This window comes from Cebidichthys violaceus, unplaced genomic scaffold (assembly GCF_023349555.1).
Source record: "Cebidichthys violaceus isolate CVI_PGR_0920_01 unplaced genomic scaffold, fCebVio1.0.p SCAF_6, whole genome shotgun sequence".
In the NCBI taxonomy this organism is placed as follows: Eukaryota; Metazoa; Chordata; class Actinopteri; order Perciformes; family Stichaeidae; genus Cebidichthys; species Cebidichthys violaceus.
The window spans coordinates 13,275,204-13,289,723 of NW_027176816.1; the positions used below are offsets into that span (position 1 = coordinate 13,275,204).

General features: G+C 42.4%; 1 protein-coding gene across 4 annotated transcripts in view; it reads left to right on the forward strand.

Annotated features, from left to right (window-relative positions):
- The first annotated feature begins 6,505 nt into the window (after window positions 1-6,505).
- trim33 (tripartite motif containing 33) overlaps window positions 6,506-14,520 on the forward strand; it is a 29,645-nt gene continuing 21,630 nt past the window's right edge. For all 4 annotated transcript variants that reach the window (XM_068732820.1, XM_068732821.1, XM_068732822.1 and 1 more), the window contains exons 1-6: window positions 6,506-7,114; window positions 10,868-10,986; window positions 12,204-12,357; window positions 12,736-12,868; window positions 13,554-13,670; window positions 13,799-13,913. In XM_068732820.1, coding sequence (XP_068588921.1) covers window positions 6,538-7,114; window positions 10,868-10,986; window positions 12,204-12,357; window positions 12,736-12,868; window positions 13,554-13,670; window positions 13,799-13,913 — 1,215 coding nt within the window. In that variant the 5' untranslated portion in view covers window positions 6,506-6,537. The remainder of the gene's footprint in view (window positions 7,115-10,867; window positions 10,987-12,203; window positions 12,358-12,735; window positions 12,869-13,553; window positions 13,671-13,798; window positions 13,914-14,520) is intronic.

Sequence of the window (14,520 nt, forward strand, 5' to 3'; positions counted from 1 at the left end):
AGTCCGGAAGTAAAAAAATGTCAAAATAAAAGTCAAGGCAATAGAATTACCGTATGCAAGTCAACTGTTAGTCTATGGTGCAAGCACATACCAGGGTAACATTAGAAGAAAAATAAATACATATAAATAAATAAACGTATGCTAGCAACAATAGTTGACTACATGCGATTTAATATTAATTTATCCATGTACACAGCAATAATCAACTTTTCGATTAATCTGTTTATTGTTTGATGCAATACAGTTCGTAATATAGTTTAATCAAAATCCTATCGTGACAACAATGGGTGTTTCAGGAAACGTGGCTCCACCCGCTCAGCTCGGCAGCTTATTGACGGGTGCCGAACTAGTGCCGCTCGCTTGCCACAGTTGTGGCACCTGACTGACGCTTGCCGCTGAAGTGCCACTGAGGTGCCAGTGCCACAAGGAGGATCTCCCTGTCTCTCCAATTTCAGTTGTCAGGAGTTACAGACTAGAACTGACAACTATCATGTTGCCAGTTTCTAGGCATTCTGTAATGAACTGGCTTAAAAAAATAGTGCATATAGCTTCGGTAGATTGGAAAAAGAATCCCCATGGGAGGGTGCATCTGACCCCCTTTGGTCTGGTCTGAGCCCTGAATGTTTACAACATCTAGCTCCGCCCCTGCCTGCAACTTGTTTTTCTATTTGAGTAGAGAAAACAGTTGACCTGACCTATACTTTGATGGTCACAACATACTAACGTTAAAAGTATGTATCCTCAGCACACGGTCCTTCTCCAAGTTTTGATTGCAAGAGTGCCCTATTTCGCCTTTTTTTTTATTGTTTCTGAACTTCTTAATATACTTATAGTTAATTGCACACATGAAGAATGTTGGCTATTAAGATAGGTGACAATGTTTTAACCATTAGCTAGCTGGCTGTTGATAATTGTTTCTTCCTTCTAAACGAGCTTCACCATTCGAGGGGACACACCCAAAAACTTCTCTTCTTTTTCCGAAGCCACTACCACGGTATAATCAATTTGCAGGAGTTCTTGGGTGCAAAATATGTCTTACACAGGTTACTCAAGCTCCGTAAGCCATCAATGCACCGGCCATTGTTTTGTATGTTCTACAGCAGAATGCACAAAACAGATTGAAAAACTGGTCTTGTGTTGTGATTGTAATAAATTCTGTTGTTCCCCGTTCTGCATGACTACACACAAAACACCCAATTTTCACCAGGTAGCCAATGAGTGGATTAGCGCTTGCGACATTAGTAAAAAGTGCAAAAGGGTGTACTACAAGCCCATTATCTCAGGAGACTCAAAACACAAATGTGAGGCTAAAACATGTACTGTGTGCGGTGAAAAGGAGATATATGAAGACCATCATCTATCTCATTCCCTTTTACGTTAGTAGAGAGACTTTAGGAGGTGTAAAATGGAGTTCCTGGGGTCTAGAATGTGTAGGAACCTTTTTCTGTCATTTCAGAACAAGGAATTACAAAGACCATGTCTTTCTCGCTCACAATTCCAAAGGGTTTGACGGTTATCTTTTATTCAGATACCTCGTCAATCAGGGAAGAACGCCTAAATTAATCATGCAATGTAGCAAGGTGCTGCCGTTTGAGGATGAGAGCTTTGGTCAGAAATACATTGACTCACTCATTCTTAATCATGCGTTTGGCGCAACTGCCTAAAGCATGGGTTTTATCGCAGAACTCAGACTCCTAGAAGAAGGTCTACGCAAAGGTTACTTTCCACACCTATTCAGCTCAGTGGAGATCTTAAACTACATAGGTCCCTACCCACCCAAAGAAAAATATGGCATAGACCGAATGTCAGAAAACAAAAGACGAGAATTTGATGTTTGGTAGGAAACCAAAGCAAGCAAAGCGCTTGATTTAAAAAATGAGGCCATTCTTTATGGCAAGAACCAAAATGCTAGCAACTGCGTGCTCAAATTTTTGCAACGAATACATCTCTGAGACAGGCGTTGATCCTTTCAGTTGCACTACAACAGCTTCAGCCTGCATGAAAGTCTCCTTTCATGCACAGTTCCTCCTCTCAACAGACAACTACCATCTACCATTATGCATGCCTTGAGTGCCCTTGAATCGGGGTGAGAAAAGACTTTGGGCAATATGTTGTAGATGGTTATGCCAAGATTGACGGTTTGAAATTAGTGTGTCACTGTGCACTCTCCTCGAAATCTGCCAATCCTGCCTTGCAGAACTTGTCACAGGAAATTAGTGTTTACCAACCATCAGAATGGTCCAAGCATGCACCATGAGGAAGACAGAGCTTTGACCGGCACCTAGACCTCTACATTTAGAAAAGGCTTTAGAAGATAGATATCGCGTGTGTGAGATAAATGGATTTTTGACGAACTACGTATATGTATATTATTGTAATGTGTGTTATAGTTAAAACGGCCAACAGGTGTCGCCATCTCACCACTAGGGGGGTTGTCTGTGTATGGTTTTCACGCTTCCTTGTAAAGTTTTGCAGAAGAAGAACAGCAAGAGAAGAGTGTAACGTAAAGAACAGGCACCCTCAATAAAACATTTGTTTAAACTGTATTCAAGGTGAGATTTCGATTTTAAAGGCACACATTGTTCACACTGTTACGCTTGTTAGCTAAGACTAGTAATAGATTGTAAGTCGTTGTTTGGTAGAAAACTGTTGATAGGGTCGTTATTAGCATTAGCCTAACAAGATAACCCGTTGGTGAATGTGACCGCATGGTTATTTTGGTATTGTTGTTTAGTTTGGACATTAGTAAAGTTTCGCAGAAGAAGAACAGCAGGAGAAGAGTGTAAGGTAGAGAACATGCACCCTCAATATAACATTTCTTTAAACTGTATTCAAGGTGTCTGCTGCCGTTCTTTGGTGCGCCCATCATCATACACTGACGTGAGGGCAATACGTGGCTAACATTTTTGAAGTGTAGTATTCTGAGGAACAGAGCGATTCAATCTTTGTAGGCTACATTAACACATTCTTAAAAGGAAAGCAAGAGGCCTCAGGGTACCCCGCGGATGCTCTAGATGAGGAAAGCACATCAGAGACTACCATGCTAACCAGGGCATCCAGCTATATTGTGACAAAATTCTTAATAACCCTTCCAAAAGACAAACGTCTAAAATGTGCCTCAACAGTTATAGGGTAAGTTTGCACATGAGCTGGGAGGCAATACCATTCACGAATTTGTAGACGCTGGACCGAAAAGCTACGCCTATCAAACGCAATCTGGCAGAGTGCCGATGCGTGTCATGGGGATCAGACAGGCCCATGAAAGCTGTAGAAAAATTTACTTTGACAGTGTGAAACATCTGGTAGAGAGTTCCATTCAAAATCCAGACAGCTGCGGTGTTATCATGCCTCAGCAAAACATTACCCGAGATAAATTGGGTTCCCGCCTGAAAAATTCTTCATTTTAGAAGAGGTTCAGAAATGAAGAATTTCCTCTTGTCACAGAATGGTTATTGATTTTCTTTTGGTGACACTGTTTTGTTTATGTTTATGTTATTTTTCTATTTTTGTTTATTTGTTTTAATAATAAAATAATAAAAGAAAAAATTGCACATGGAAGTAGGAGAGGAAATTGATTTTAATCCAAGATTGCAATTACCGTTTTCATGTTTGATTGTGGGGCCAAGCGGTCCGGTAAGAAATTTTTTTGAAGATGCTACGAATAATGTACCTGATAATATTGTATTCATTTATACTTATTTTCAACCATTGCATACAGAATTGCAAAAGGAAAACAAAAAAAATTAGATTTGTGAACGGATTGCCTGATTCTTTTAAAGAGGCTCTTTTTCTTCCTGATCAAACACGCTACTCTGGGTGTTGCTGATCTTCTTGACCTCTGAGGGTGTAATCTGTGTGTTTCTGTTATATATATATCTCATCTCATCTTCAACCGCTTATCTGGGATCGGGTCGCGGGGGCAACAGCTCCAGCAGGGGACCCCAAACTTCCCTTTCCCGGGCCACATCAGCCAGCTCTGACTGGGGGATCCCTAGGCGCTCCCAGGCCAGTTTGGAGATATAGTCCCTCCACCTGGTCCTGGGCCTCCCTCGGGGTCTCCTCACAGCTGGTCTTGCCAGGTGGCATCCTTACTAGATGCCCGAACCACCTCAACTGGCTCCTTTCCACGCAAAGGAGCAGCTACTCCGAGTCCCTCACGGATGGACGAACTTCTCACCCTATCTCTAAGGGAGATGCCAGCCACCCTCCTGAGGAAACCCATTTCGACCACTTGTACCCGCGATCTAATTCTTTCAGTCATGACCCAGTCCACATGACCATAGGTGAGGGTAGGAAGGAAGATTGCCCGGTAAGATAGAGAGCTTTGCCTTGTGGCTCAGCTCTCTTTTCGTCACAACGGTGCGGTAGAGCGACTGCAATACCGCCCCAGCTGCTCCGATTCTCCGGCCAATCTCACGTTCCATTGTTCCCTCACTCTCGAACAAGACCCCAAGGTACTTGAACTCCTTCACTTGGGGTAAGGACTCATTCCCTACCCAGAGTGGGCAATCCACCGGTTTCCTGCTGAGAACCATGGCCTCAGATTTAGAGGTGCTGATCCTCATCCCAACCGCTTCACACTCGGCTGCGAACCGATCCAGTGAGTGCTGGCGGTCACAGCTCGATGAAGACATCAGGACCACATCATCTGCAAACAGCAGCAAAGCAATCCTCAGCCCACCAAACTGTAAACACTCCTCCCCACGACTACGCCTCGATATCCTGTCCATGAATACTACAAACAGGATTGGTGACAAAGCGCAGCCCTGGCGGAGGCCAACCCTCACCGGAAACGAGTCCGACTTACTACCGAGAACCCGGACACAGCTCTCGCTTTGGGTGTACAGGGATTGGATGGCCCTCAGAAGTGGCTCCCTCACCCCATACTCCCGCAGCACCTCCCACAGTATCTCCCGGGGGACCCGGTCATACGCCTTCTCCAGGTCCACAAAACACATGTAGACCGGATGGGCGTATTCCCAAGCCCCCTCCAGGATCCTTGCGAGAGTGAAGAGCTGGTCCGTTGTTCCACAGCCAGGACGGAATCCACATTGTTCCTCTTCAATCCGAGGTTCGACTATCGGACTATTCCAGCACCTTGGAGTAGACTTTACCAGGGAGGCTGAGTAGTGTGATACCGCGATAATTGGCACACACCCTCTGGTCCTCCTTTTTGAACAGGGGACCCACTACCCCGGTCTGCCACTTCCTAGGCACCATCCCAGACCTCCACACAATGTTGAAGAGACGTGTCATCCAAGACAGCCTCTCCACACCCAGTGCCTTCAGCATTTCTGGACGGATCTCATCAATCCCTGGGGCTTTGCCACTGTGGAGTTGTTTGACTACCTCAGTGACTTCCACCAGGGAAATTGATGATGCTCCCCCATCAGCCTCCAGCTCTGCCTCTACAGTAGAGGGCGTATTATTCGGATTCAGGAGTTCCTTAAAGTGCTCCTTCCACCGCCCGATTACCCCCTCAGTTGAAGTCAACAGAGTCCCATCCTTACTGTATACAGCTTGGATGTTTCCCCGTATCCCCCTCCTGAGGTTCCGGATGGTTTTCCAGAAACACCTTGGTGCCGACCGAAAGTCCTTGTCCATGGCTACTCCGAACTCCTCCCACACCCGCTGCTTTGCCTCCTTCACGGCAGCGGCTGTAGCCCTTCGGGTCTGTCGGTACCTTGCAACTGCCTCAGAAGTCCTCCGGGATAACATATCCCGGAAGGCCTCTTTCTTCAGTATATTTTCTTCAGTATATATATATATATATAACACTGATTCAGATCAGTGGAAGAGAAACGAAAGCATTGCCATTGACACAGCCCGATCATGGACCAGGCTTTACGCGGGCTTCACTGAAGTATATATATATATAAGGAGGGAGAGATGAATCACTTAACGCAGATTATTCTGCTTTCAATCAAAACAATAAATGCAGACTCACCTAAAACTCCTCCTTCGTTGGATTCCAACACGTTTATCTCTCTGCCTGACTGTCTTGGGAGAATATCTGTGCTTTGGCCCATATATATATATTCACAAGCCCCGATTTTTTCAGTTTCTTCCAAACTAAAACAAGTTGTATGTGGAACTTAGGACGTTCTATGATTCTGTCTGTAAAGTATTTAAAAACAAGAAAGCTTTACAACATCTAACTTATTGAGAGACATTGTGGACATTGCCAGATGGTTGGTTTTTTGCAATATGGATTATTGCATTTTTTTATATGCGTTTGTGGTGTTTTTCCCTTCTTTCTATATTTTTCTTGTGTGTTTAATAATGTATTAATTTCGCCCCAATCCTCCCTGTAGTGATGTTTATTTATTACAGATATTCATTTCCTGTTAGCGCCGAGCCAATCCCAATTTGTCTCTGATATGGGATGTTTTGTTGGTGAGTAGAATACTTAAATCATGTAATGTGAACGAGCCATAAACGAGTAAATAAGGTATTGGTCGACGTCATGACGTAATCATACGTACTCATGGTCCGAAAAGTTACGCAGGGCGTGCAGCGGTTCAAAGAGGAAGGAAGATGGCGGATAACAAAGGCGAGGAGGATATGGAACCGTCTACTAATTCGGACTCGGTGCCATCAGCGCAAAATAACGAGCAGCCAGAGACGAAAGTGGAAAATGCGGTAATAGTCATAGAATCAAACACGAAGGATGATGACGGAACAGAGTCCCATGATAACGCTCACGGGACACCTACACCCACTAGCGACAGTGGAGACGTTAGCAGCGGCGGGGCTGCTGCTGCCGTTGGGGAAGTCAACGTTAGCGTTAGCAACGACGTGAGCCCGGCTGCGACCAGCAGCTCCAACGCAGAGCCGACGGCAGCTGAAACCCTAGCCGCCGCGGATGCTCCTGTTGGCGGGCTCTCCACTGAAATGTCCCCCCCACCTACGGCTCCAGCGGCTACGCCAGTATCCGCTCCCATCAATTTTTTGGATACGTGCGCAGTGTGTAAACAAAGTCTTCAGAGCCGAGACTGTGAACCCAAACTTCTGCCTTGTCTGCACTCCTTTTGCCTAAAATGTATCCCGCAACCAGACCGACAGATAAGCGTGCAGGTACCTGGACCACACGGGCAGACTGACACACACATAGGTGAGTTTATCACGAGTAAGTTCACGTTAAGTTAACGTTATCTTTGCACCGTCATTTGCTCTGTTAGGATGGATTTCTGTCAGTCAAAACTTCGGGTTTCAACAGTTGATGTTAATTTATTTTCGGCGTCAGTTGAAATGGTCTAACGGAAACTGACAGCTAGGCGGTTGGTCTGATTCTTAATACCTAACGTTATAAACATTGATGCCTACTACTATTGCATTACTTGAAGGTGGCGGCTCTGTCTGTGGTTAGTTAGACACACTCCCATCTCTACTGGGAGCCCACCAGTGATCTATCCGTCCAGGACTTTTTCTACCATAATATAGTGTTATTTTATTAACAGGCAGGAAGTGAGAAACATCAGTTGAGATGTTTCTCACTGATCAATTGAGACTAAACTTGCATCAGACTTCACGTTCTGTCTTGTCATAGTTGTCATTGTTAATAGTCAGGCAATACTATCATTTGGCAGATGTCAGATGTGTCCTGATATAGCAGTCTCTCTAGGAGTTACGCTAACACTATTCATTTCCAATCCCTCCAGAAATTGAACAATTATATTGTTTTTAATGATTTACAACAATATTGACTTGTTAGTAGATTAACAGTTAACGCTAGACGACATTAACTTGAATGGGTGGTGATCATACACTGTGTGCTTCTAGTCAAACCATTCATTAACAACTAGTACTAGCAGTGAGTTATTCTCTAGTGAAGAGACTGACTGGAGTTGAAAATACTGTAACTATTAATAGTTACTTAATGTAGAAAAATATTTGTACTAAAATCCAAATGTCATGTCAACACGTAAACAGCATGTTCTGGATATATACATGCTAAGTTGTTATATTAACTGTAGGACATCTCTGTGCTATTTATAATATATATTTTCTTGAATTGTCACAAGTCTTGGGTCTTAACCATAACTATGGGACATGAAGGGCATGATTACGAGGTCTCTAAAATGAATTGCCTCTGTGAATACAATGCAACATAATTAACAGTGCCATGTAAGTACATACACAAACTTGTCTCGCCAATAGGTTTGCTACCTTACCGCTTTTAAAAGATGCTGGAGTTCAGCTCAAGTAACAAAAGCTTCAGGCTGCGAGCAGACTTAGTAAACCAAAGCAAAAACAATAGTTTTTGCATGGTTTTCTCTTCCCCTCACGGAAAACAGAGCAGGTTGGAAAGGTGTATTTACTCCTCAAAAGTAGATTTATGTTTTGTCTCTTCCATTTTGCACTATTTAATTCATAAATGTCCTGACATAGCCTCCCTCTTGAAAATAGACTTCAGCCAGTCGATATTTTGTAGAGCAACTAAACCGATGCTATACTGGCAGGTGTCTGGACTCATTTCATGTTTATGTGAACTACTACACAGAAATATATTTTTTGCAGTGCTGAACCAGGTAATGTAACTCCAACATCCATTTAAAAACAGACCTGAGCACTGGCAGTTAAGAAGGGGCTCTTAGTGTCTCCTGGTGACATCTCAAATTACTCCTTTAATCTCCAGGTTTTAGCTTTGTGTGTAGACCTCACTTCCTCACACTACCTGCCACCAAGCTATAGTTTGAGATTCAGAATCCAAAGTCTGAATTGTATTTCTAGAACTGTAATATAAAATATATATATGGGGGGTTTCCTATTTATCCTTAGTAGATGATGTGGTTCATATGACCTCACTCAGCCCTACAATTTGAATTTGACATGGGAATATCTTTTCACTTTAAATGTTCCTTTGGCCACAGTTGACTCTGACCGGAGTTTTGGAAGGTGGGGGTCACATAATACAGAACTACATTTGGCCCAGTCTCTCTGCACTACTTGACTGAGTTTGTGAAAGCTCTAACATATCAGAAGATTATTCATTGGCCTCTTCCACTGTCGCAGTTAAATCCTACAAAAAGTTTGTCAGCAACTAGATTTATAGCATTTGATTAACATGGCTTCACATAAAGGACCCTTACCCGGTCACAGCACTAACCCAAGCTACTAATTGATAGTATTAAACCCTGTGCTTTACCAGATCAGAGGAAAGGTGGGATACTGATACGTGATCAGAAAATCTTTTTCATGGTAATGTGCATGTTAAGTCATGTACATAAAATGAGGAAATGTCAAAGCTAGTTAAGAATGCAGTTCAGAAACGAGTTCATGAATTCATCCTGACTTTCTACTTCTCTTTTGTGATGTCTGCTATAATACACTGTATGGCAGCAGCTTGTAACGCAACATGTTGTTTAGCTTCTTACTGATGTTGCCCTTTGAATATCCAGAAGTACCTGTCAGGTGTGTCTGAAGAATGCTTTATCTGTTAAACGTGCATTAACATGCACAATACTACAATTGCATTTGTTTTTTTCTCGTAGCATTACTTCTCGTTTTGTTGTAAAAAAGATATGAAGTGAAGATGATTAAATGTGACTAAGATACAAATATTTTTGTGGCTAGACCAAATTTTGGGTTGGTTTCCATCTTGTGATGAAGTGAAAGTGAACACTAACACCAAGCAGAATTGAAATGTGATGATATCTGTCACTTCTACAAGATAAATGATGGTCCCCGAGATTTCTTTCTTTTCCTGTATTTCAGGGATATTTGGTGTTATAACTTGATCACAGTGTAAGTGTTGGTTGCGGCTCACTGTGGTAAATCTTTGGTACTAATGCACCCAGCACTTGCAAATCGACGAGGTCAATGTATATTTGGCAAAGCAATAGCCCAATTTAGTCAAACCGACCTGCTTGCTTTTATGCTTTATGCTATTATAGTCTTTTTTCCCCTTTATATCTTCTTTAGCAAAACTTTTGATGAATATGGTGGTGGTGGGGGGGGGGGGCTGCTCCAGTTCACAGTGACAGCTGTGTGGTATGTGTGTATTTTGGGGTTGTTTGGGTTCCTCAACACAACCCCAGTCCATCTGCTTTCACAACCAATCACTCAGAGACCCATGCAGCTGGAGCTTACACAAACCGGCTGTGTGCTGCTCAAGCCAGTGTAGGCCGGGTTAAACTGGCTTCAACCAGTTTTTACCTCAGTTGGCTGGTGAGGGGGGGGATTTTATGGGCTTATGAGTTAGAGGGGGAGGGGTGACATATATTATGCTGACTCAATTTAAAATGTTTGTGTTTATGTGAAGTTTGATATTTTGCACATTAATAGACTTGAGAAAATAAATGGCCAAGTTAATGCACTGAACTAATTATTTTCTGGGGTGTATGATTGTAGTAGTAATTGAGCTAATTCCATTAACAAAGCCAAATAATGCGATTAAGTGAAACAGTCCTCGTTGCTTCGTCATGTGATTTAATATTCTAATAAACATGCCAAAGATGACAAGATTGAATCTCCTGGAGACGGGCGCTTAATTAATTAGCTCCCATGAATAAGCAGTAGGTGTCCCACGGTGCCAAGAATTTTTTAATAACGACAGGAATTCACCTAAAGGAAATTATGGAAATAAGCAGAAAATATGCAGAGGGCCTCTTATTAATCCTCATTAATTTGAAGCAGGACTATATTTAGCCAAGAGTTGAGGGGGCTTCATAAGAAGTCAGGTAATAGGTTTCACGTGGGCTTGTCCTCGTCACTGCTTCTCTGGCTTTGTTTTGCATTTTTCTTCAAAGATCAGTCATCAATCAGTTATCACCAAGCATTGGATGTGTAGAGCAGCGGCTGATCTTTTTGATGTCATTTGACTTGTGTCCCTCCTTCTTGTTTTCTGTCTCTTTTCTGTCCATAGTAAATGTTATGCGCTGTTCAGTGTGCCACCAGGACTACAAGCAGAGCGACATTATTGACAACTACTTTGTCAAAGATACCACAGAGGCCACCAATGCGTCTGATGAAAAGGCTGCACAGGTATGTCAAAGCGTTTGGCCTTGCGGCCATGATGTTGTACTTCAGTGTATCTGCATCGATGCTTTGCCACATAGGTGTTTGGAGAGGTGATCATTTTTTTGATAACTACCGAGAGTATCTCGAAGAGATATTCACCGTGTGCTGCAGGTTTGTCTGGGACTTAAAGTGAGATGAAAGACAAATTAGTTTTATTACAAACATAGGAATATGCTTCTTTTTCCTTTTGATTGCACTGGCTTTCCTTTAGCACCACTGATAAAAACACTAAGCATGGATTCAAATCCAGGCCAATAGTTATGATCATTGATCTCACAATGATCGTGAGGGTCAGCGTGCCAGCTGAGGTGGGATCCCGGCCCCCGGTAACCGGTCGGCCGGCCTGGGTATAGAGGCGAACGATTATTCCAACCATCTAGTAGCTGGTTCCCTCTGAAGGTTCCTTCAGGATAGCTGGTGTCTTGCAGTTTTTTTTCCTCACTGCAATCACGTGAATATTGTGTATAGAAAGTGTTGAGTCATAGTTCTCGTGGTACCGACGTTTCCTGAAGGCAACGTGGTTGAGGACGTTCCTCAGCCTTCTTTGTTTTGCAGTCACTCGTGATTACGCGCCCCTCTCAGTTGATGCTATGCCAGATCAAGGCAATAAGTCTGACACTGAAAAAATACAGATCTGAAACTGAAATAAAGATTTGAAACTGAAAAAAAAAAAGATCTCAATCAATCTGAAAATATTAAATCTGCAACTGAAAAATATAAGACCTCAAATATCAAAATATATATATGTTATATTTAACCCCCAACAACTTTTCCTTCACTTATTTTTAGTTTGAATACATTATACATATTTTTCAAAGTTCAAGACCAAAATTTTAACTTTCAGTTTCAACTTTTTTTTCTTCAAATGATCAAAACTATTGTCCTGTATTTGGCTGCATAACTATGCAGCTCTTGACCCATTACTCAGACACAAAATCTGAACTGTACATTAATGCTCTAAATTCAATTGAACCAACTTATTTTAGAGAACCTATGACCATTTGTTTAGTTTAACACAAATGTAAACAGGTAGTTTAGGCTTTAATATACCATAATGGGTTATCTATACCACTGTATTATTATTATTAGTAAGTTAGCATTTTGACATCAGACATTTTTCTCCAGCCTGGAAACACTGTAGAAGCTTCATTTCATGTGCTTTCTGGTGTAATCTTCTCAAGGTATGCACAAGCTGCGAGGACAACGCAGGAACCATAGGCTTTTGTGTGGAGTGTGGAGAATGGCTGTGCAAGACCTGCGTGGAGGCGCACCAGAGGGTCAAAATAACCAAGGACCACAAGATCCACACGAAGGAGGATGCTGACGCTGCCTCCGGTAAGATGGCTGATCCTCACCGCGAAGGGCCGTGAAGCTAAGACTGCAAAAACTGAAATAAGACTAACCCTAGTTGAAACACAGTGAACATGGTGCCACTGATAGGCTGTTGCCATAGCAACAGTGCTGCAGTGTCTGGTTGCTTAGATGGTAACTCTAGCCAGGGGACCGAACACCCTGAAGCTCTGACCAGAGTTTTCTGAGGACCGTCTGTTTGCCAACCTGAGCTGGCTTTGACATGACTTTTTGCTGTTGTCTATATTTGTCTTTCTTTTGTTCCGTCTTTCTTTCACCGGTTTCTACGATTAACTTGCCTTTTACTGATTTCTGTCTCTCCAATTACGCGTCAGTGATGTCTTTTCTCTTTTGTGTCTATAGAGTCTGTTGGTACGTCAGGACAGAGGCCTGTTTTCTGTCCCATCCACAAGCAGGAGCCACTGAAGCTGTTCTGTGAGACCTGTGACACCTTGACCTGTAGGGACTGCCAGCTGCTGGAGCACAAGGAGCACAGGTAGCTCAACATCTGACACGTCCCTCTAGGGATTCTGACCAATAACCACACCTTGTTAACCGATTGTTAGGCGTTAACAGACGATTAATGCCTTGCATGCGGGGGTGCTGTGTTTGAAGTGCCTGAAGTTTATGCTCGTGCTTGGCACCGTAGCGCGAGCCTCTGCAGATGGTGCACAAGCTCTGAGCATGGAAGGAGGCATTTACACTCTATGTGCCGTTCGTTTTAATTATCTGTAGATTCATATCTCATATTCACGGACTACTTTATTGCCTTTGTACAAGCCCTGTAAAGAAACAAGTTAAGTATTACATGCACTGTAAAGAAACAAAGGTTAAATACCCTGTAAACAATTTAAAAGTGAATTGGCCTTCTTTGCATAATCCCCAGACATGTTTAGTGCTTTTATCAGTGAACTATTTGTGGCAGTCACGAGACAGCGCCTCGCTCTGGCTTCACTATGCCGGGTATAAACTAAGCTTAACTAGTTATCTAATCAGAGACTGCTTTGCATCTCGCAAGTTGAATGGAAGCTCCCACCTGGTAGACAGAAAATGAATACTGCTCTCACCAACACAAAGAAAGGCAAAGCAAAGAATTCCCGGCTCAGACTCTCATAAATCTTCTATTAGTAATCATTAAAAGTTGTTGGTAACTTAAAGAGTGTTGCTTCCTCTACTCACAGGTACCAGTTCCTAGAGGAGGCTTTCCAAAACCAGAAAGGCATCATTGAGACCAGTGTGGCCAAACTACAGGAAAAGAAGAACTATGTGCATTACTCTGTATCTCAGGTGCAAAGCAGGTGCGGGTTTTTTTCATCTCCAGTTTCCTCTCCGGTGCTGCCCATTGACATAGTTACTGCATGTTAATATCCACTGCAGCATTTCTATTGGTGGCTAGGGTCTCTAAGTGTTTTGTTTTTTCATCCAGGTTAAAAGAGCTGAATGAGACACACAAGAAGGTGGAGCACGAGATCAAAATTGCAGTATTTACTCTTATTAATGAGATTAACAAGAAGGGCAAGTCCCTGCTGCAGCAGTTGGAGGTAAGAGAATATTAATTAAGTCAGTTTGGCTAAGATCTGCAAAATCCGTTAGAAAATATGAGTAAATCTATTGGTATGGATTAGAAACAATAGTTTTTGTATGTATTTATGCAAGCTAATTCTGTGGCTGTTAACTCATTCTAATTGCACTGAAACATAGCGAAATTACACCACATATCGACCACATGGTTTGCAAAAAGCTTTACTTATCTGCCCATACAAATATGATGAGACATCCAACAACAATTTTCTTTACATTGTGTACTCACACCTTTATTTATCATAGGTGTTCCTTTTTACTGTATATGTTACACACACATTAAGAATTACAATTTCCTCGTCATGCTTACCTATCTATAAGAGCCTTGCTGTGACTTTTTCCCCTTCATATATTTGCTCAGTTCAATCATTGAATCTCGATTGTTATATACTTGGCTTCTTCCCCATTTGCTGTGTGATTATTTACTTAATTGTTTTTGCTGCATTCCATTATCGACCGCTGTAAGCAGCAGCAGACATAACCCAAGCTCCCCACAGGGATCATTCAATTTTAATCAAATCTAATTATTTCATCCATTTTGTACTAGCATTCATTTGTCTGGGATGT